Below are 23853 nucleotides of genomic sequence, written 5' to 3'. Positions count from 1 at the left end.
TGACCCTGCTGCTATAGATGACCAGTCTTGGGTTAGATTGTAAGCTCCTCTGGCAGCACATGCTGATGGGAATAGGACAGTGTACTCTGTAAAGAAGGCAGCAATGTTGTAATAAACTTTCTTTTATTTTATTTGTAAATTAAATCAAAAGGTTTAATCTTCCTCAGTAGTGTTCTGTAATTTATATCCATTTTTCTCAGTGAAGTTGTCTTTTCTTGCCGTGGTATCCAAACAGTTAAGACATGGAGGGGGGAGAGTTGGGGCGGGGGGAGGAGGAGTATGGAGAACAGAGAGGGCTGCCTTCTGAATCCCCTTATGTCAGGCTGTAAGTCTATGCACTCACTTCCACAGATCCTTCAGCCTGGACAGGGTTATCTGCACGCCTGTGTTCTATTTCTTCATGGGAATCTGAGCTCTGATCTCCCTACAGGCTGACCGGAATATACCTGATCATCGGTTTGCTCTTGTGCAAGAAAGGATTAGTGGGCTGTGCATGAGGAATGAGGAGTGACAGCTACGCAGAGAGCATTAACCTGGTGGGTGGGAGACGGGGAACGGGTGTCTGTGTGCAGGTGTCGGAGAAGGTAGAACACTTTCTGTGACACACAAGAGTAAGGAACAAAGGAGAGCACCTACCTGCACAGAGCCATGACAGAGGTGATCATGCAGACAGACTGCAATTTGAACTCTGTTTGTGAACACCTTGAGCACTGCTGTCTGGAAAGGTTACAGGATGCGGGGGCTAAACGGCCCTCCAACACAGGGGCCCGACTATGGGGGCGAGTACGCAACAAGCTTCTCAGGCAAAAGGTAATAAGACTTGTTTTATCAACTTTGTAGAAATGTCCTTCTCCTTATCTGTTGAATGAATCTATATGTTCAGGGTTAGAGAAAAAGGCAGAATAACAATGATCATGGGTGAATGCAGTAGCCTATAACAATCAGTCCAAACTATTAGTGCTATAATGACTGCTGTGGGTTACTTTAATTATACTCATCACTTTTTTGTTGTGTTCTTCAAACTAGCCACACACATGAATTTGATTACTTATCCAGACCCTTGGACTATAATCCCATCACCTGACTATCAGTGTATGTCGGTGATCTCCCCATTGAGGCAGTACCACGCTGTGCCAGGTTATCACTGTCCGCCTCTGCAGCATCAGCAGAGGCAAATAGTAAAATGATCAAATCCTTCAAACACGCTGGATCTCTTGCCAGGTCAATATCCAAGCTTGTCATATGTGATCATTTACACAGTACGATTTTCTATAACTACCCCACCATAATTGTTATCATACATCAGTCTCCATTAATGACCGTCTTTAGGGGATAAACCCAGGCAGACATGGCATGATGGATCCCTGAGATTTAATTTGGAAACGGTGAGATTACTTTCCATCAGGCTCTAAATCGAGTAAGATGATCTGAGCTGTAATTCTGTTTCCCAATACAAACTATGGCAACCAATATCTTTCCAGTTCTTCTACTGCCGAATGGCCTGGCTTTTATACATTTGTGGTTTCAGATCTTCCTCTCGCAGGAAATACAGACCCAAACACTTGACTTCGATTAGATGCAGTTCCTTCTGCTAGTTGAGGAAATTAAATAATGCCTTCTTGTGCTTGACAAGGTGAGCCCCAGACAGATGGCGCAGTACAGCTCGCCCTGGTTAATGCATTGTAGCTTTTATTTCACAGCACATTGAAAGCTGCAGTGCTCAGCATACAAACAATTGAGAATAAAGAATGCGAAAAATCAGGTGCTGCCTTTCCATTTTTGTAACTAGAAGCAGCTTTTATTGCCTGTGAGATGTGCTGATTCCCAGATGTATGTCAGGAATCTGTGCCAACCTATTTGCATACATTGTCGTTCATCTAAGAAAAACTGGAGCAAAGGGAAAAAAAATAAAAAGGGTTTTTCTTATTGTAGCCAATCAGAAACTAACTTTAATTTTTATAGCCTTTATTGGAGTAATGAAATCATTTGCACAACACCGGGAATAAATAAATGGAAAACACCTTAACTTTTGTTCCTGTTTAATTATAACTCAGCCTTATTTTTTTGCATATGCATAGCGATTGGCTCATCTGGGAATAGTTTTGCTTACCTGCTTTCCTTTTATGGCTGCTTATATTACATTAGTATTTTTCCCATCAGTGTGCTATGTGTATATGACATGTAAGTTCTCGTTATGTTTGACCCCTTTGCATCTGGTTTGTGTTGCACTAATTATTACCATCCAGAGCTGCAAAAGGCATATCAGCTAAAATGTGATCATTTGTATAATCCTTCATTTCATGTACAGCTCTTCCCCTTGTTGTTTTAATTGGATAAAATGATTGACGGAAACAAAGTATATAACAGCCAGCTACAGTTGTAGATATTCATGCAGCTGCTGAAACATATGAAGTGTTAAGCCATTGAGAACTATGAATACAGAGCACTAATACTGCATGGTTACCACTATCTGAGAATAATGGGGATATGGTTTTCTTCTCTGACTGTAGTGACTTTGGTATCAGGGGTGTATTCTGCCATTCAGCAAAGCAGAATCTATACAGTATCATATTGCATTCAGTCAGCAGCCAGACGTGACAACACAGAGCTCCTCTATTGATGAACTGCTCCAGAGTAATCCTTAATTGTTAGGTTACTCGGGTAAGAGAACTGGTCATTGTGTCTGAACATAGCTCAGTTCATCGCTAATGGGGGCAGACGCCAGCTGGTGTGATGGGCAGCTGTTCTGAGAATCTGTGGCATGGTCAGACATGTGTACCACCCCATTCTGTGAAATCCTTGAAATGTTGGACTCGTGCCACCAATGTCAGGCATGTAAAGCCTAGCCCCCCCGACACGCGTGGATTATCCCTTCTATGTGGAGGGCAGCTGAAAGAGGCATGTCATATGCATTCTACGAAGGCTCAAACTTTGCCCCCCCCCCCCCATGGATCTTGGTTTGACTTGCTGACACACTTTCCTTTGTTAATTTTTATAGGTCTGTAAAGCATTTAAACTGTTTATCCTCAATATAATTACAATAGGACCACCTTTTCTGTCAAAATAAAAAAATGCCTCCAGCATCTGGCACATGTGGAGGAACTGAACAATTGTCTCCTGTGTGTGTATAGCTGAGCAAATCTGCACCACGTATTAAAAAATAAGTGATGTAATAGTAGGAGATTGTTGCTCTGTTGCCATCTAGTGTAAAGACTAAAATAAAAAAGTTGGTTGTAATGGCCAGCAAATTAGCATTTTCTTTCCACAAAATAATGTACACAGCAGTATTATCATTTTTTTTTATTACTGGTATTTATACAGAACTTTACATATGGTACATTCACATCAGTTGCTGCTCTCAAGGAGTTTACAATCTAAGGTCCATAATTCACATTCATATACGGTATATATACATGCTAGGGCCAATTTAGACGATGGTCAATTAAAGTGGCCTTAAATGAGTTGTAAAGGCAGAAGTTTTCTTTTAAATCTTGCATTAAGCTAAAAAGCCTTCTGCATGCAGCAGCCCCCCTAATACTTACCTGAGCCCCATCTCTATCCAGTGTTGTCTGTGGGTCCCTTGACCATCCGGGACTCTGCCTTCTGGTTGGCTGAGACAAAGCAGTGGCGCTGTTCGCTCCTGCTGCTTTCAATCAAAATCAGTTAGCCAGTCACAAGAGAGAGGGGGCAGGGCCAAACTGCAGCTCGGTGGGGGTGTCCCCATAGGAAGCTGATTGCTGTGGGGACACTCGACAGGAGGGAGGGGCCAGGAGCAGTGAAGAGGGACTGGAGAAGAGGAGGATCGGGGCTGTCCTGTGCAAATCCCATACAGGTAAGTATAACATGTTTGTTATTTAAAAAAAAAAAGAGAGACTTTATAATTGCTTAAAAGGTTCAGATTTTTTCTTTTTTTTTAAATAACAAACATGTCATACTTACCTGCTTTGTCTCAATCCTCCTCTTCTCTGGTCCCCTGCCAGCGTTCATGGCTTGTTCCCCTTGAGAGCCTTTCGCGCACGTCACTGGATCGAAAGTGGTCTTAGGTGAGTATTGGAGGAAACCGTGCAGGGAGCAGCACACAGAAGGTTTTTTATGATGCGTGCATTCATAGAATGCATGAAGGTAAAAAACCTTCAGACTTTACAACCACTTTAACCTACCAGCATGTCTTTTGGAGTGTGGGAGGAAACTGGAGTACCCGGAGGAAACCCACACAAGCACAGGGAGAACATGCAACTCCATGCAGTGACCAGGTTGGAATTCAAACAAAGTAGTGCAGTAAGTCAGGAGTGCTAACCAATAAGCCACTGTGCTGTGCATACATCCATTTGTTCTGGTATTTTACCGATCTCTCCATAGTTACCGGAAATCTGAGTACTCCCAGTTACTCGCACCATACCAAATAAACCCCTTTACCTTTCTCCTGATTGGCTACAATGTTTGCCTTTTAACTGATATGATTGGACGACTGACTTTTAGAATTGTAGGTTATATGATGGATTAACTGTCTATAAATAATGTGTAATGTGACATTTTTATTGGTCTAGAAGAATGGAGATTGATAAAATATGAATTAAAAGCACATTTGTTCCCATTTTTCCTTCTTTTTGTTCCGTATTGTTCACAGAATGTTTGACTGAGGATGTAAAGAACAATGAATGTAAAATATTGTGATTCACTGCAGACATGAGAAGGGAGGTATTCATCAAGCTATGATCTTGTAGCAAATCTCTCTCTGCTCCTGTTTTGCAGTGCGGCACAATTGATAAAGCTCCACAAAATCAGCCTCACTGCTAATTTTTCCTGCCTTGCTGTATGACAAGATTAATAAATCTGTAGGTCAATGATTTGAACTACAGTTACAGTGAATGCATACATGTGTATTTGATGTCTTATGCTAGTGAAGCTGTGAGTTCACAGACTGCTCCCCCCTCGGTGCTAAAATCACACCCCCCTGATAGTCACAGACACGCCCCCTTCAGTCTTTGCACTGCAATGGAAGGTTTCTGGGTTTTCCCTGCATCAGTAATGGGCTCTCCTGATTATTTTTTAAATCTTGTATTCTACATTGCTTTTTCATAGAGCAGTATTGACCAGCATAAGTACTGTGATCGTTCAGCTGTCGTGTATTAATATAACATTTACTACAACCACCTGGAATGTGCACAAGCTGTTTCCTCTTGTTCCGCTATTGTATGCCATGTTTAAATGGCTTATACTCTGCATCTATTTAAAAGAAATAAATGCCCAAAAACTGTCACACAGACTCATCATTAGTGTATTAGCTTTCAGCATCAGAGGCTCGGTGCCTAACGTCTCTACTCTTTCTGTAACCCAACACTAACACTAATCCTCCCTGTAATCGCAACACTAATCCCCATTGTAACCCCAATACTAACAACAATCCTTGTAACCACAACCTAAATCCGTGCTCTAACACTAATCATCTCTTTAACCCCAACACTAACACTAATGTTCCCTGTAACCCCAACACGAATCCTCCCTGTAACCCCAAAATGAATCCTCCCTGTAACCCCAAAATGAATCCTCCCTGTAACCCCAACACAAACTTTTCCTTTAACCCCAACACTATTACTCCCTGTAATACTAATCCTCCCTGTAACCCCAACACTAATCTTCCCTGTAACCCCAACACTAATCTTCCCTGTAACCCCAACACTAATCTTCCCTGTGATACTAATCCTCCCTGTAACCGAACACTAATCCTCTCTGTAACCCCACACTAATCCTCTCTGTAACCCCAACACTAATCCTCTCTGTAACCCCAACACTAATCCTCTCTGTAACCCCAACACTAATCCTCTCTGTAACCCCAACACTAATCCTCCCTGCAACCCCAACACTAATCCTCCCTGCAACCCCAACACTAATCCTCCCTGCAACCCCAACACTAATCCTCCCTGCAACCCCAACACTAATCCTCCCTGCAACCCCAACACTAATCTTCCCTGCAACCCCAACACTAATCTTCCCTGCAACCCCAACACTAATCTTCCCTGCAACCCCAACACTAATCTTCCCTGCAACCCCAACACTAATCTTCCCTGCAACCCCAACACTAATCTTCCCTGCAACCCCAACACTAATCTTCCCTGCAACCCCAACACTAATCTTCCCTGCAACCCCAACACTAATCTTCCCTGCAACCCCAACACTAATCTTCCCTGCAACCCCAACACTAATCTTCCCTGCAACCCCAACACTAATCTTCCCTGCAACCCCAACACTAATCTTCCCTGCAACCCCAACACTAATCTTCCCTGCAACCCCAACACTAATCTTCCCTGCAACCCCAACACTAATCTTCCCTGCAACCCCAACACTAATCTTCCCTGTAACCGAACACTAATCTTCCCTGTAACCCCAACACTAATCTTCCCTGTAACCCCAACACTAATCTTCCCTGTAACCGAACAATAATCCTCTCTGTAACCCCAACACTAATCCTCCCTGTAACCAAAACAAAAATACAGTTTCTTCCAATATAATATATAAATATATATATATATATATATATATATATATATATATATATATATATATATATATATACATTACCAAGTTGGAATGTCACTACGTCTCCTGACTCAGGAGTTATTCATATCTTATATACACATAGAAAGTGACTCTACTGCTGACCGTGTCAAGGACAGCCAGACTATAGTGAATCATAGTGAACTATTAGTGCCTGTCTGGAAGTGTCGCTGGTATTTTGCATGAATCACACATCAGAAAGGGACATCAATGTGTTTTCTCTTTCCAGTACCAGGCTCGGTTTCCTTTTAACCATCTGCTGGTTATTTGAGAAGAGGAATGACCTGGGGGAGCTGTCACTAGGCATGTCACAATTGCCTGGAGTATGTGCTTTAATTGGTGTAATTTACATAGTGTTCTACTGCCTGCTGCAGCATCTGCGTTAACCCTTTACTTGTGTTCAGTAATTTAATTAGTGATGTCTTCATAAAGATTGTCATATGGCCATTTGTTGTCACTAAATGGTAAACTTGTTTTACTATAAGTTTTCAGCACTTTCCTACCAACATTCACAGATGTCATTGCATACCCCAGGCAATTCCTTGTCCATAGTTCTGTGTTGCACCCTCTGCAGGTTGCAATGATATAAACTTTAAAATCCAAAAAAGTGATAGAAATTGAATAAACACTATCTAGTTATGCCAAAGAACACTACATTTATCCTCTGCAAGATGCAATATTCAATGAACCATGTGCTAATGAGTGTGTTACAACCTCTGCCTGAAATAACAAGCCAGGACAGAAGCCCTTAGAGGAACGTTCACTAGTTAGTGATATCGCTTACTGGAATAAACCTGAATGGTGTAAACCAAAAAATGAGGAAGTGCAGTCCCTTTGGTAGGAATGTGCTAGTGTACTACACCCTCTGTATAAATGTCATGTATTTAATATTAAACTTCACGTGAGGAAAAAAAAGCAAGAATGGTGAATTAAACCTTAGTGTGGATGGTGTGGGGGTTGTGTCCTCAGCCTAGGTAGCGTGTACAAAATGAAAAATAGACATTTTTTGTGAAAACATCCGACAAAGGTTGTAACACATGACATAAAAATTCCAACAAAACACTGCACCAGCACTTATTGTATGCACATAAGCACTATTTTTTATCCTTTGTGATATTTGTACGGGCACTGTGCAATAAGTTTATAGATTATACGTTTATTAAAGGACACATTTCACTTTTATTTGTTTATTTTTTCCATTTATATATATATATATATATATATATATATATATATATATATATATATATATATATTTATATTTTGTTTGTGTTACTGTGTATATTTGTAAGTATGCATGTGCACGGAATCGGCCATATTTGGTCATAATCAGATACATAAAGTGCTGTCAGTGTGCTCAGCCTTAACAGATACAATGCAGTCTCTATTTCCACAAGAAATAGAATCTACAATTGCTGTAATAAATAACGTGTTCTAAAAATAGAGACCAAAGCTTAAGACCCCTTTCACACTGGGGCGTTTTTCGGGCGTTTTTCAGGTGCTTTAGCGTTAAAAAAAGCGCCTGTAAAGCGCTTGAAAGAAGCTGCAACTGCAATCCCAATGTAAAAGCCCGAGTGCTTTCACACCGAGATCCCTTTCACACTGGAGCCTTTTTCAGGCGCTTTAGCGTAAAAAAAAAAGCGCCCAAAAGAAGCTGCAACTGCAATCGCAATCTAAAAGCCCGAGTGCTTTCACACCGAGATCCCTTTCACACTGGAGCCTTTTTCAGGCGCTTTAGCGTAAAAAAAAAGCGCCCAAAAGAAGCTGCAACTGCAATCCCAATGTAAAAGCCCGAGTGCTTTCACACTGAAGCGCTGCGCTGGCAGGGCGTCAAAAAAAGTCCTGCAAGCAGCTTCTTTGCAGCGCTTTTGGAGCGGTGAATACAAAGCACCCCTTCCCATTGAAATCAATGGGAAACGCCTGTAAAACGCCTGAAAAACGCTATTGGCAGCAGCGTTTTGTGGGCGCTTTTAACCCTTTATTTGGCCACTAGCAGGGGTTAAAAGCGCCCCAATAACGCTTGAAAAACACTGGTAAAGCGCTGCTAGTTTAAGTGGCGCTTTACGAGCGTTTTTCGGGCGCTGACATTGTGAAAGGGCTCTTAAAGCACTTGGGCTTTCACATTGGGACTGCAGATGAGGCTTCTTTTAAGCGCTTTACATGCGCTTTTTTTAAAGCTAAAGCCGCCTGAAAAACGCCCCAGTGTGAAAGGGGTCTAAGAATGACTTGCAGGTAAGGCCCCTTTCACACGTGCGGATCCCGGGAGGATGCGCATTCAGCCATCCACTTGCTCAGCAGGGACCGCTCTGTTGATCCCCACTGAGCCGCCGGATGACAAGTCTGCCTCTGCACTGTGCAGAGAAGGACTGGTAAGATCTCCGCTTTCCCCTATGGGGGGAACGGATGAAAACGGACCGTCTGTCCATTTTCATCCGATCCGCAGACTGATGAAAAAATAGGATTTTCCTCCGTCATCATAGCGGAGACTGATGTCATCCGATGTTCATCCGCTATCCCATAGGGATACATGTATGTCCGTTTTTCATCCTGTGTGAAAGGGGCCTAAATAAGTACAGTTATCACAGAATGTATACTCCCGAATAAGCAATACATTTCCAACAAAATATTAAAGTTTATACTAAACCATATGTATGTAAATGTTAGCAATGAACACAGCTCTAAATATGTGCCATTAGCTACCGTATATACAATATATGTTGTACATATAAGTGCAGCTCTGGAGAGAAGTGGTGGCTGTAGGAATGTTGATGCACCCTGTCCGCAAGTGGTGCTGGAGAATTACCAATTAGTGCATTCTTCTTCAATGGGCTTAGCAGACAGGAAGGCATCTGTATATGTACATGTTATTTATCTCTTCTATAAGCCATGTTTATAGTATTACTTCGTAATGTCACTTTCATTTGTAAAACATCTACAAGAATTACCAGTGTTATTCTAAAACTACCTACATATATTTTAAACATGGTAACCCATTAATGGATGATCCCACCTCCCACCTCCCACCTTTCCAAAACTGGCCACACATACTTTAATTGTACAATTGGCATTCATTTTCCTATAGATTTACCAAACACCTTGTAGCACAAGGGCCTACCTTACCAATCAATTCATTTTATATACGCTTGCTGGGAGTGATTTAATTGGCCCTGAAACATTTTGGAGTTTATTGCTGGAGATTATCATTGCTGGCCTTGAAACATTCTGGGTTTAATGCTGGAGGTTATTATTGCTGGCCCTGAAACATTCTGGGTTTATTGCTGGATGTTATTATTGCTGGCCCTAACACTTGCTGGAGGTTATTGCTGGCCCTGAAACATTCTGGGTTTATTGCTGGAGGTTATTATTGCTGGCCCTAACACTTGCTGGGGGTTATTGCTGGAGGTTATTATTGCTGGCCCTGAAACATTCTGGGTTTATTGCTGGATGTTATTATTGCTGGCCCTAACACTTGCTGGAGGTTATTGCTGGCCCTGAAATATTCTGTGTTTATTGCTGGAGCTTATTATTGCTGGTCCTGACACTTGCTGGGGGTTATTGCTGGAGGTTATCATTGCTGGCCCCGATACTTGCTGGAGGTTATTTCTTGCCCTTACACATGCTGAACATTAATATTTCTGACACTGGGGCATAGTCTCTTAAGTGTATTACCAGGCCCTATTTTGTATGAACCATAGCAAAGCAAAGGGTTAAGAATGGCACACTACAAGCCTTAATACTCTTAAGCAACCATCGCTTTTATGACCATGACCAAATTTTGTCCATGTGGGCGGCGCACAAAGTTTTTCACCATTTTCTTTTAAGGCAGGTGGTAGTTGGCCCATGTAGCACAAAACTTTTTGCATATCAATAACTTCAAAGTGTCACCCCTAATCCCTTTCAAATGTTGGCAGCTATGAGTTATTTTTTTACATTCACTGACACCAGCTATAGAACTGATTTTTGCACTTGCTGACCAATAATGTAAGACAGTGGTTCTCAACCTCAGTCCTCAATTACCCCCAACAAGCCATGTTTCAGGGTTTCCTATTATCTTTCACAGGTGCCTTAAATCAGTCAATGGCTTGGTATTTTGGACAAAAATTCCCAAAACATGGCCTGTTGGGGGTACTTGAGGACTGAGGTTGAGAGCCACTGGTGTAAGAGACATACTTCTGAAGACTGCGCTATTTATGTGCTTGGATGGGGTCACAATCTGTGTCCCTATTAAACTGGGAATGCTTTCTATTTAACATTGCATCTTTCATATGCAGTCTAAACATTTCTCATTTTGGTATATCTTCTTTTGTTATAACATGGGAGTTAGGGTACAGATACTTGGCTCTCCCACATATACACATCATCCCGAAGCAATCCCCCCCCCCCCCAAAAAAAAAAAATAGCCTGGAACTGCCCTTTCTGCACCACACTGTGAACATGGCCTAACAAGATAAGAGATAGAAGCTTGTTTGCTTTTATGTTTTTCTTATCTACCAATATCATCAGATTCTATATACTCTGTTATCAAAGTATGTGCATCCGGCCTTGGTCATGTTTTTCTAAATTTCCTCTGATGATTATACGTCTAATTGTAATAATGTGTAGAGTGTGTGTGCTTTAACAATTGCATTTGGCCATCCTATACAGCTCATTAAGTTGTATTTCCTTCATTGTACTGACAATTGCCTGGATAATTAGAAACATGCAGAAGGCATCCGTTTCCTTGTCAGGTCTGCTGTGTATGCAGGGTGGAAGGGTTTCCATGGACCACCATACTGCTGGATAGAATGTTAGGGCTATCACAATCTGTAACAATAAACTTAAAAAAAAAAAAAAACTAAGACAGACAGTAACTTGACATACTACCCCAATAATCTAGGAGGTGAAATATTGCTTTATATTGCTTTTCTCTGATGTCACCATTCCAGCCAGAGCTCTTCCATCACTTGGCATTGAAATAAGTTATTGCTTTTTTTTTTTTCACAGGTAAGGAATAAGTTATTATCATTTTTTTTCATGGATAAGCAATAAGTTATTACAATTATATTTTTCCACGAGAAGAAATAGGTTCTTACTTGCAGGATAAACCTGTGTTAAACAATACATACAGATGTGTGTCAAAAATAACAAGCCTGTTATATGGAAAACTTTAATAGCTGGAAATATTGTTCCTGTAATTAAAGCATTTGTTACCCCAACGTTTCTTATTCCTGATACGTGCCTGCTGTACCATGAAAGTATACTGTTCTCTTTGTACTGCTTGCTTTGTCTGAAATCCCTGGGCATTCTGCCAGTCTCTCTGCTTTCCTATTAAAAACTGACCACACTAAGCAGGAGAACACATTGTGGTCAGTTCTCTAGCTATGCTGGGAACTCAGTATGCTCTTCAATGATAAGATTTGTCTTGGCACACCATCACTGCACAGCCATTCACTCGGAAGCTGTGTGTTGCTGCTTCTCCTCCCCCAGCTCTTAAAGGAGTTCTAAAGGCAGAAGTTTTTTTTATCTTAATGCATTCTATGCATTAAGATAAAAAGACTTGTGTGCAGCAGCCTCCCCAGCACCCCCTAATACTTACCTGAGCCCCGTCTCTGTCCAGCGATGTCCAGGACTCTCCCTCCTGATTGGCTGCCGTGGCTGTCAATCAAAGCCAGTCAGGAGAGAGAGCTGGCAGGGCTGAATGGCAGCTCTGCGTCTAAGTGGACGCACAGAGCTGCAGCTTGGCTCGGGTGCCCCCATAGCAAGCTGTTCGATAGGAAGGAGGGGCCAGTAGCAGCAAAGAGGGGCCCGAAAAGAGGATGATCCGGGCTGCTCTGTGCAAACTTAGCTGCACAGAGGAGGTAAGTATAACATGTTTGTTATTTAAAATAAGAAAAACTGAGACTTTACAATCACTTTAAAAAGGAGTTCCACCCAAAAATTGAGCTTCCGCTTTTTGGATTCCTCCCCCCTCTGGTGTCACATTTGGCACCTTTCAGGGGGGACAGAAACCCGTATAATCCAGGAATTTGCTCCCACTTCTGGGTATAGATCGCTGCAGTATCCTTGGCAATCTACTCCATGTCCAGCCCCTCCTCCACCCCCCTCCCTGCTGTCTTCTGGGAAACACACAGGTCCCAGAAGACAGCAGGTCGGCTTCGGGGGAGGACATCGCGGATGCCCTGGGCAGGTAAGTGTCCATATATGAAGAGTCGTCAGCTTCAGTATTTGAAGCTGCTGACTTATTTTTATTTGGTGGAACTCCGCTTTAAGCAAATGAGAACAGCGGAAATGTGATCACTTCTAAAAACGGGGAAAAAAAAGATATTTATAATGTTTTTTTTATATCTATACACAAATGTTTTGCCTTTAATTTCTATTTTAAACTGAATGGCTTTTTTTACAAGACGATTGTTTACATGGAGATACAGACTCCTTCCAGGGGTTAGTCACATGACCTCTGACAAGGCTTCTTGCTGGTCTCTTCTGTAGAATTTGGACCTGCCTGACATCAGCGGGGACAGAGGAGTTGGTCGTGAACATTTCTGCCTGCTGGTCTAAAATATGATGATAGATTACTTTATAGGTGAAGTCACCAGGACTGCAATCTGCCAGCCAGCATTTCTGCTTTCCACTTATCGGTTGTAAAATATATTTTAATCGTAGCGTGGGCAGTGGTAACGTCTTGTAGTAGTCACAACATTCAGGGACATATCTGGGAACTCAAACACAAAGATTTTTGAACTAGAGTTATATATATATATATATATATATATAAAAAAAAAACCCTGAGGTAGTTGCAGCCACATGTTTACCAAAACCTGAAATTTAGTGCCCATTTTCCCAGAATGTATAAAGCTTATTGTTATTTTTATTTTAAGTTATAGTAAGCTATTGATGTGGAATAAGCACACGGCTATTGCGGATGCAGCTTCTTGCTAAGGCCAATGACTTAAAGTGGTTGTAAACCCTCAATTATCCCCAGTGAAGTGAACAGCCTCAGATGATACACAGAGATGAAAAAATCCACCTACAAATATCTGCAGTCTTCAGCTTTCTAGACCCTTTTGAAACTGCAGCTCATGTTAGAAATCGTTTTTAATTCAGCAGTGGGTGTTGATTGTGGGCGTACATAGTGTGTGAGCTGGTTGGAGGAAAAGGGACCCCCCCCCCCCCTCCACATAGGCAGAGGAACAAAGGAACATGCAGAGCTGTGCTGTGAATAGACAAGCTCTCTGCTAATCTCCCTCTAAGCTCTCTCCCCGACACAAATTTTCAGCTGCTTTTATCTTGTGTGTCAGTGAACTTGTCAGAAGTTATGCTGATAACAGAGAAATGGAGCAGCAGAAGGACACAACACTTAGAACTAGGGTATTGGTGCCGATACCAGGCTCATACAAATGCTCCGATGCTTGACTCTATACCTGGGCAGTCAGGGATGATTAATGCGGGCAGTTACAAGCACCAATCTACCTGTATAGGTTTCAGTAAAGCAGCTGACAGCCGCTTCTCCTCCTCTCCTGTGACTTTCAGCTGCTTTATTGAAAGGTATACAGGGAGATCTGTGCTTGTAATATCCCTGACTGTCTCCTGTGCCTTCCCCTGTGCTTCTCTGGTCACCCTCCCTGTGCTTCTCTGGTCACCCTCCCTGTGCTCCTCTGGCCCCCCCTCCCTGTGCTCCTCTGGCCCCCCCTCCCTGTGCTCCTCTGGCCCCCCCTCCCTGTGCTCCTCTGGCCCCCCCTCCCTGTGCTCCTCTGGCCCCCCCTCCCTGTGCTCCTCTGGCCCCCCCTCCCTGTGCTCCTCTGGCCCCCCCTCCCTGTGCTCCTCTGGCTCCCCTCCCTGTGCTCCTCTGGCCCCCCTCCCTGTGCTCCTCTGGCCCCCCTCCCTGTGCTCCTCTGGCCCCCCTCCCTGTGCTCCTCTGGCCCCCCTCCCTGTGCTCCTCTGGCCCCCCTCCCTGTGCTCCTCTGGCCCCCCCTCCCTGTGCTCCTCTGGCCCCCCCTCCCTGTGCTCCTCTGGCCCCCCCTCCCTGTGCTCCTCTGGCCCCCCCTCCCTGTGCTCCTCTGGCCCCCCCTCCCTGTGCTCCTCTGGCCCCCCCTCCCTGTGCTCCTCTGGCCCCCCCTCCCTGTGCTCCTCTGGCTCCCCTCCCTGTGCTCCTCTGGCCCCCCTCCCTGTGCTCCTCTGGCCCCCCTCCCTGTGCTCCTCTGGCCCCCCCTCCCTGTGCTCCTCTGGCCCCCCCTCCCTGTGCTCCTCTGGCCCCCCCTCCCTGTGCTCCTCTGGCCCCCCCTCCCTGTGCTCCTCTGGCCCCCCCTCCCTGTGCTCCTCTGGCCCCCCTCCCTGTGCTCCTCTGGCCCCCCCTACCTGTGCTCCTCTGGCCCCCCCTCCCTGTGCTCCTCTGGCCCCCCCTCCCTGTGCTCCTCTGGCCCCCCCTCCCTGTGCTCCTCTGGCCCCCCCCTCCCTGTGCTCCTCTGCCCCCCCCCTCCCTGTGCTCCTCTGGCCCCCCCCTCCCTGTGCTCCTCTGGCCCCCCCCTCCCTGTGCTCCTCTGGCCCCCCCCTCCCTGTGCTCCTCTGGCCCCCCCCTCCCTGTGCTCCTCTGGCCCCCCCTCCCTGTGCTCCTCTGGCCCCCCCTCCCTGTGCTCCTCTGGCCCCCCTCCCTGTGCTCCTTGTACTTGGTCTTAAAAAAGTGGTATTGGTGCAACCCTACTTAGAACTTTTGAGAGCGCTAAGTAAACACAACAGATATGTCAGATTTCATGAATGGGGTTTACATGGATTTGATTTAAATCATAATTATTAAAGAGAAACTGTCATCTCTGTCCTGCAGTGGCTCCTCCTCTGACCCGCTGTTGACTCTCCAACAGTCCCACTCACTTTAATGGGACGGCTGGTGATGCAGCGGTGACACAACAAGGTGAGGGATGTGGTGGCAGCAGGTGAGTGGACACCCGCTAACAGACGCTGCCATGATGCATCTGAAATGACAGGTGCTCTTTAAATGTAAGGACTTATTTTTGCTGGTGGTTACAATCTTTAATATTTGCAAACAAAATGAAGGTTTCCTATTTAGAATAAGCTGTCAGGTTAGTAAATATTTCCGAATTGGGTCTCTTCTACGGCCTGCTGCCATTTTGCTCTTCAAGGGAGGAATAAAGCACTTCAAGCTGTGTGCAGACAGATCCCAAGGTTCATAAGCTGCTTAGGTTTCACCTTTAATTTTTACTTCTTGCCCTTCCTCCTCACACCTAGACCCTGGTACAGATCCATTTTTCTTCCAACATTTATACCGTTTTCGGTGTATGTAGATTTGCAAAACAGTGGGATAAAGGAATATTCCTGAACTTTGTTTTATCTCAGGGTTACTGTGAAATTGTGTGGATGCATCAATGCAGTAAATGTTATAGCTTGGATTTATTGAATGAGTTTACCAAAAATGTAAATGTTGCAGAATATACAGCCTCAACTAAGCTCTATTTCATGCTGAATAAACTAGATTATTAATGTATCTTAAATTTTTACTCCAAAAACTTTTATTAAAATAAATTTAATAAAAATCTAAAACATTTGATTTAAATCAAATCAGATTTTTTTTTTTTTTTTAAATCATTGATTTTTATCCACCCTGCTTTAAAGTGGTTCTAAAGCCTAGATATTTTTTACCTTAAATTATTCCTTGCATTAAGGTAAAAAATGTTTAAGCATCAGTATCCCCACTTACCCCCTTATACTTACTTGAGCCCCTCATTCGATCCATCACTGTGCTTGTCTGCAGCTCTACCCTCATGCCTGTACACACGGTCGGACATTCTGATGACAAAATTCTTTGGATTTTTTTTGACGGATTTTGGCCCAAACTTGTCTTGCATACACACAGTCGCACAAAGTTGTCGGAAAATCCGATCGTTCAGAATGCGGAGATGTACAACACATACAACAGGACTATAAAGAGGCCAGTAGCCAATAGCTTTTGTCTCGTAATTTATTCTGAGCATGCGTGGCACTTTGTCCATCAGAATTGTCGACACACGATGGTAATTTAAACGATCATATTTTGTTGTTGGAAAGTTATAGATCCTGCTCTCAAACTTTGTGTGTCGGAAATTCAGACGGAAAAAGTCAGTTGGAGCCCACACACGATCGGATTTTCCGACAACACGATCCGATCGCACATTTTCCATCGGAAAGTCCGACCGTGTGTACAGGGCATCACTCTTTTCCTGGTCTTGCAGGCTTAGCCAAGGTTGTGGTAGCCATTGGCTTCTCCCAATCAAAGCCAGTGATGAGATGATGGGGCTAAGGCTCGCTGTCTGTGTCTATAGATGCAGATAGTGAGGCTCGGGAGTGAGCCCGCACAAGGGCCCCCATAGAAAGCAGGCTTTCTATGAGGGCACTGGCCGGAGGGGAAGGAGCGACGTTGGGGACTTGAGAAGAGGAGGTTCAGGATCTCTCTTGGGTATTAACCTGTTTATTAAAAAGAGAGAGAAAAAAAAGCATTTCCAATCACTTTAATGTTGGAGACTTCTTGAGAAGTTGATTCGCTGTAAACATCAGCTTTGTCATGTCTGGTAGCTCCAGCCCAAACCCTGGAATAGTTGTGTATTCCAGGTGTAGCACAGCATGTAAAGGTTTTACATGAAACGTCCTGTTCTATTAGAGCCGTGAATTGCCTGTACATAGATGAATGGATGTCATCAGCTGGTCATTTACTTGTCTTCTGGACTTGAATGTCTCCATTGTGTGATCCATTCTTGGAGGGAGGTAAAGGAGGGTCTGCTGGTGCTGCATTAAAGATCCCTAGCTGCTGACTCCTGACCCTGTTCAGCGGAATTGCACTTACTTGAGCTTGTTAGTTGTGCATGCAGAACATTTTCAGTGCAATATCGTGTACACATCCCTTTGATGTTGTTCTGGATGGGGGACTCTTGGCTATTTGCTCTCACTTGGACGTACCCTGGAGACTAAAGATGAAATGCGAGAGGATAATTTGATTCCGCTCTGTTCCTCCACGTAATTACATCAGACAGGGTCTCCAAATGAGGTTTGATGCTGAAGGAAATACTTTGAAAAACTTAAAGCAAATGGTTTAGATTTGGTGTAGCAATGGAGACTTTGTTACCACTTTTCAGAAGCTGGGTTGCATCATATCTGTTTTTTAACTTTGTTACATGCAAGAACATGGGTGCCAGCAGGAGAGGATTTAAAACCGTATTAAAACCAAAAATGAAATATATTGCAGTTTTTCGAATCATTACATGTGATGGCTGTATTAGTTTTCTTTTTTTTTTAGACTTTTCTTTTTTTTCTCGGTTTTCTCCTGAGATCTGGCCAGGAACACACTTCCTGTATTAGATCCTCCACTCTGGATGAAGGAGCACAGGGTGGCACACTTGGACAGCAACATTGTCGGTCTGGGGGTAGGGGAATGTTAGATGTACTAGCAAATTGTAGCTAAACTCCAGCTAATACTTTAAAAGGCTTATAGCAAACAGTTTAATTTGTTTTGGGATAAAGGTTTTACATAAAAGCTGATCATTTTAAGCACCCCTGCCAGATTAAAATGAAGGAAAGAACACCTAAAAAAGAAAACAAATGCAGCCACCGCATCTAAGAACTGGTAACCTGCAATATAATCAATTTTGCTTTTGGGTTTAATACTGCTTTAACCAGTTCCTATAGTAAAATGACAGCCAGGCAGGACCGCTGTAGATCCAGATGGACGTCTCATGGCGTTCTCCCCAGAACGTGCCTTAGACGAGCCCCATGGGGCTGTCAGATGATAGATCAGTGTACCGACGCGTTGCCAAGACCATGTGATCGCTGTGACCAATCACAGCAGATTGCATGACAATTGTACACAATGGATGGCTTGCAATCATGCCATTAATTGTGTACTATTGTGTTAATCGCTGTGATTGGTTGCAGTGATTACATGGTACAGACAGGGCCAATCACAGCCCATCTGTGCCATGTGATTAGCTGTGGCCAATCAGTAGTAAACACTGAATTAATCAAATTCATTCAGTAAAAATGGTTGTTTATTACCATGCTCCATGATATGTACGGTTATAAGTAGAGGTCGACCGATATATCGGCCGATATTTGCTAATCGGCCGATTGTGCTAATAAAAAGCCGATTTAGAACTACAGCGGGACTTTGAAATGACTTCTGTATAGAAGTCAGTGTGAGTTGCCTGAGTCGTCATAGCAACACTTTCCTCCTCTCTGGGCAGGCTGCCAAGAAAAGAACTAAATGATACAATGTTTACACTTGAATGAATGAAGTCATCTCTGTGTGTAGAAGTTCTCAGTTTAACCATTTAAAGACTAAATCTTTTCTGACACTTGTTGCTTACAAGTAAAAATCCTGTATTTTCTGCCAGAAAATCACTTAGACCCCCCCAAAAATTATATATATTTTTTTAGCAGAGATCCTAGGGAATAAAATAGCGGTTGTTGCAATATTTTATGTCACACGGCATTTGCACAGAGGTCTTTCAAATGCATTTTTTTGGGAAAAAAATACACCATTTAAAAAATAAAAATAAAATAAAAACAGTAAAGTTAGCCCATTTTTTTTTTTTTTTTTCCAAAAGTTTTGACTACCTGTTTTTATTTAATATATATATATATATATTTTTTAATCTAAATCATACATACAAGTAAACTGATTGGAGGTTTGTTTTGTTTAATAAATGTTTAAGTGTAAGAAATTTTCTGTATCACGTATGAAGGCCGCTTTCACACTGGAGCGGACAGGCGTTGATGGTAAAATGCAAGTTTTAGCGGCTCTTTACCATCATTTTAGCGGTGCTATTTGGCTGCTAGTGGGGCACATATAACCCAGCTAGCGGCCAAGGAAGAGGTTAAATGCGCCCATGAAGCACCGCTGCCAAATCGCATTGCATGCGCTTCGGCAGTGGTGCCCATTCATATCAATGGGCAGGAGTGGTGGATGAGCAGTATACACCACTCCAAACGTGCTGCTTGGAGGACTTTTTTTTAAGATCCTGCCAGTGCATCGCCTCAGTGTGAAAGCACTCTGTCTTTCACACAGACTGCAGGGGAGCCATTTTACAGGCACTTTACAGGCGCTATTTTTAGCCCAAAAGCGCCTTAAAACGCCCCAGTGGGAAAGGTGTGTTAGATCAAGGGGGATTAAAAATAAATAAATAAAATAAAATCGGCCTAACATATCGGCCCAAAAAAATCGGCATCATATATCGGCTATCGGCCGCCATGATTTCTAAATATCGGCATCGGCATCGGCCAGAGAAAAACCCATATCGGTCGACCTGTACTTGCCATGCCTCTAGCTTAAATACCTTGGACTGTCTGCTTTCCAAAAATGGGTACTTTGGGGGTATTTGTACCGTCTTGGCATTTTAGGGCCCGTTTCAGATATATACCATAGTTTACGCGCACTCTATAAGTGTCTATAGTCTATAAGTCTTTCCTACAGACTACTATACACTGATTTGGGTTATTTTCACCAAAGAAATGTAGCAGGATGCATTTTTGTCCAAAATTGATGAAGAACAAATATTTATTTGCAAACTTTTATACCTGAAACGAAGAAAAAAATTGGGTTGTTTTTTTTTTTTTTTCAATATTTGTGGTCTTTTTTTTCATTTAGCAAAAAAACAAAAAACAAAATCCAGTGGTTTTGGGATCACTAAAAGAAAGCTTGATTTGGTTGGAAAAAGCGGGTACAATGTTGTGCATTACTGCACAAATTTGAAAATGAAAATTGGCCTGGGCAGGCAAAAGTGCCAGGTATTGAAGAGGTTAATAATTGCTTTAGAAATACCATTGACTTAGTGCCTACCAGGTAGCTAACTTGTTTTCACTGTATTTACTTTCATCTTTGAAAATTTTGTGACAGAGGTATTGTGACATTAAAACATATTTTGACCACAAAAAAACAATATATCTTTAAAGGAAGAATGCCGCTAAACACACAACGCAACAGGAGCTTCCCACTGTCCTGTTCAGGCATGAGCTGTTCTGCCAATCAGTTGTTTTTTTTGTATTTTAATTTTACAGTTGACCTTTGCAGAAGACAGCTAGTTTTTACATAAGGGGATCTCCAACTGCAGGAAAAATAGGTTATAGTATTTAGTGGTTTAAGCATCTATTCAATTTATATAATATCCTGATTTGAACTGGTTTTTTTTTTTTCCTATTACTTGCGTGTTTGTGCAGTGCTTCTTTTTGGCTTGTATATATGGTTCACCTACACCTAATACCAGGGGAAATAGTAGAAACCATTGCATGGTATGGAGCATAATGAATGCAGCATGAGGTGGTGACGCTATCATTACATTATGGGTAGTCAGGCCTTGGTGGACCACCATAACGTTTGGCTGACCAGGAGAAAATAGGTTCCAGAAGGAGGCTTCAGACTTTCGACACCTGCCATGGCTGTGACAGATCTGTGTCCAGGTCTTTTATGACTGCAGGTACCAAGAAACTAACAAAAGCCCAAACCAGACAGTCCAGTCCAGTACAGGTGGAAACGTAAGCTATGTACACATGATAGGATTTTCCAACAACAAAACCGTGATTTTTTTTTTCCCCGAAGGATGTTGGCTCAAACTTGTCTTGCATACACACGGTCACACAAATGTCGGAAATTCTGAATGTCAAGAACGCGGTGACGTACAACATGTACGACGAGACGAGAAAAATGAAGTTCAATAGCCACTGCAGCTCTTCTGCTTGATTCCGAGCGTGCGTTGACTTTTGTGCGTTGGAATTATGTACACACGCTTGGAATTTCTGACAAGTGTTGTCGAAAAATTTGAAAACCTGCTCTCAAACGTTTGTTGGTGGAAATTCCGACAGCAAATGTTCTATGGAGCATACACGCTGTCAGACTTTCAGACAACAAGCTCACATCCAACATTTGTTGTCGGAAAATCCTATCGTGTGTACGGCCCATTACATACTATTGGTCCACAGAAATACATAACTATTCTATTTCAGTATTGTCTGCATTTTTAATGTAAAGTAATGTTTGGAGGAAGTTGAACATCTGGGCATTGGAGTGTCTGATGTAGTGCCTTTAAAGGTTCTCTTACCATGTGTCTTCCTTGCAATAGCCAATCATCTCTTGTTTGCAAGATTTCTCACAAGTGTCCATCTCACAGCTGAATAACATGGAAAGCAACAGGACTTAATCTGGCTTAATCTGCCTTTTTCTCTTTACTACATCACAAATATTTTTCACCAGAAGGATGCTGTAGACCACATGAGTCAAACGCAAGGTCTGGGGACCAAATCCGGCCCTCCTCGTTATTTCATGTGGCCCTTGCACTGTGGCACCTTTCTCGTCTCCATCCCACCTTGCCTAAGCAGTCAGCAACAGAGAGGAGGACAGAACTCCTCCTACAGATCCTGCACCTCTGTGCAGCTGCAGCAAGTCCTTGTCTCTACCGCCCCTGATTTCAGTATTTAGCAGACTCCGGCAGATGATTCTAGCCCTCCTCTGGTCCTCCTCCAGACCCTGCACTTTATGCTTCCCAGTTCTGCCCCCAGCTTCTTCTGGGCAGCACACAAAGTAAGGGGGTGCACTGTAATGTAATGTAAGATGGGGTGAGTGACCTTTGATTTCTGATAGTCTGGGGGGCACTTGACATCTGATGTAAAGGGGGGGGGGTGATCTGCTTATAGTTATTAGATGAATAATATAATTCTATGCTAGTTGAAAAGGAGGATTGCACACTGCCTGTATCATCCTATGATAATATCATATGATATTTAGACACTGAAACTACATTGTGTATACTGTGGGTTTGCTTTTCTTTTTCTTTTTTTTGTCCCTTTGGGCAAAATAAGTCAAACAGGAAATGTCTGAGTGTCGTTCCCAGGGGTTATAAATAGAAGAGTGAATGTGTGGTAGACCCTATTGAGATGGAAAACTTGAACTTTCAGATTCTGGCTTGTTTATCTCATGCCTAATTGGATAGAAATAGATTTGCTTTTCTGTCCTTGGGAAAGACTTGCTGTCTTTCTGACAGGTGTAAAAATAGATCTGCGGGTAGTACAGGTCCGTTTGGTCTACCTTTTATTAAAGGTCTGTGGTTTGTGAGCCATCATTGTCTTCCCTGCCTGTTTGTAGATGTACAGGCCAATAATAGAAATGCTGTGCTATAACACCTGCTGCCTGAAGTCTCGGGCCGCTGTAAAAGGACAGGAAGATGTTCTGCTGCAAGGCATTGTAAACTGCTGATTACTTATCACCTGCACTGCACAGCTGTTCTGCATATGATCACTGCTCTGAGATTGTTTGTGTCTTGTGTTCCAGGATGGGATCCTGCCAGTGATAATTACATTGAGCTGGTGTGCCGTTTAATGTCGGTCTTGACATGTTATCTGCTTTTCTTTGCAGCTGGATCCCCAAGCAGTGCAAAGCAAGAACTGGCATGTGGACGTCATAGAGATGAATGGGGTGAGTGACCCAGGGCACACAAGCTGTAGGTGTACAATATAGTTACTGCAAAGGCTGGTCAACAATGTGCAGAAACTCCCACCAAGAGGCTACAAATTAAGATTGTTCTACAATAGTTGTCTGTATCCCAGTTAGGAAGGCTTCCCTTCTCTGGGACAAGAAGTGAGCAGAATCCTGTTCAGAGGGCAATAAAAGAGAGGAATTTAGACCCTGCAATGCCTTTTTAGGAACCATTGACACCATAACACTGCAATGCAACTATACTCTGATCTTTGTTTTTCACTTCCTGGGTGTGTCCAGCTGAAGGGACTCTCCTCTGTTGGATTAATTTGATATATATATATATATATATATATATATCTATATATCTATATATATATATATATATATATATATATATATATATATATATATATATACATATAACACATATAGGTGAGGGAAAACACCCGAAATTTGCAGGTGGAGAAGACCAGATTATTGAACTACTTCAAGAGCTCCCCGAGTTACCTAAGACATAGAATTCAAGGACCGCTTATATAAATCATTTAGACCATATGTAACAGTATAATAACCTTAAATATCAAACTCTTCTAGTCAGTTCTAAAATATCAGATATTACTGGTTTAATAATTTATCTTTACACATCATATTGTATTCAACTGTATGTATACTTTTTTGTTATATTTGGATGAGAATCATCACCTTATTCGTATATTCTTTATTTTATTTACTTGTCTAATCTTTAAACATTTAATAAAATCTTTTGACAAGAAAAAAAAATAATAAAAATTCACAGACTGACCACTTGATACCTGTGTTTGGACAGGTATAAGTGGGCAGGTTTCATGTGGGCCATTAAATAATTGTGTTGGCGT

General features: G+C 42.6%; 1 protein-coding gene across 6 annotated transcripts in view; it reads left to right on the top strand.

The window, feature by feature from the left end:
* ABR (ABR activator of RhoGEF and GTPase) overlaps positions 1-23853 on the top strand; it is a 608507-nt gene that overhangs the window by 573624 nt on the left and 11030 nt on the right. For 5 of the 6 annotated variants that reach the window (XM_077480318.1, XM_077480319.1, XM_077480320.1 and 2 more), the window contains one exon: positions 22916-22975. In XM_077480318.1, coding sequence (XP_077336444.1) covers positions 22916-22975 — 60 coding nt within the window. Of the gene's footprint in view, positions 1-333; positions 811-22915; positions 22976-23853 lie in introns of those variants that run through there. The other variant, XM_077480323.1, reaches the window with a different exon arrangement.

The sequence above is a fragment of the Lithobates pipiens genome, unplaced genomic scaffold (assembly GCF_037356315.1).
Source record: "Lithobates pipiens isolate NorthernLeopardFrog02 unplaced genomic scaffold, aLitPip1_a1.2 Scaffold_16, whole genome shotgun sequence".
Lineage (NCBI taxonomy): Eukaryota > Metazoa > Chordata > Amphibia > Anura > Ranidae > Lithobates > Lithobates pipiens.
This window is presented reverse-complemented; position numbering and strand designations above follow the sequence as displayed.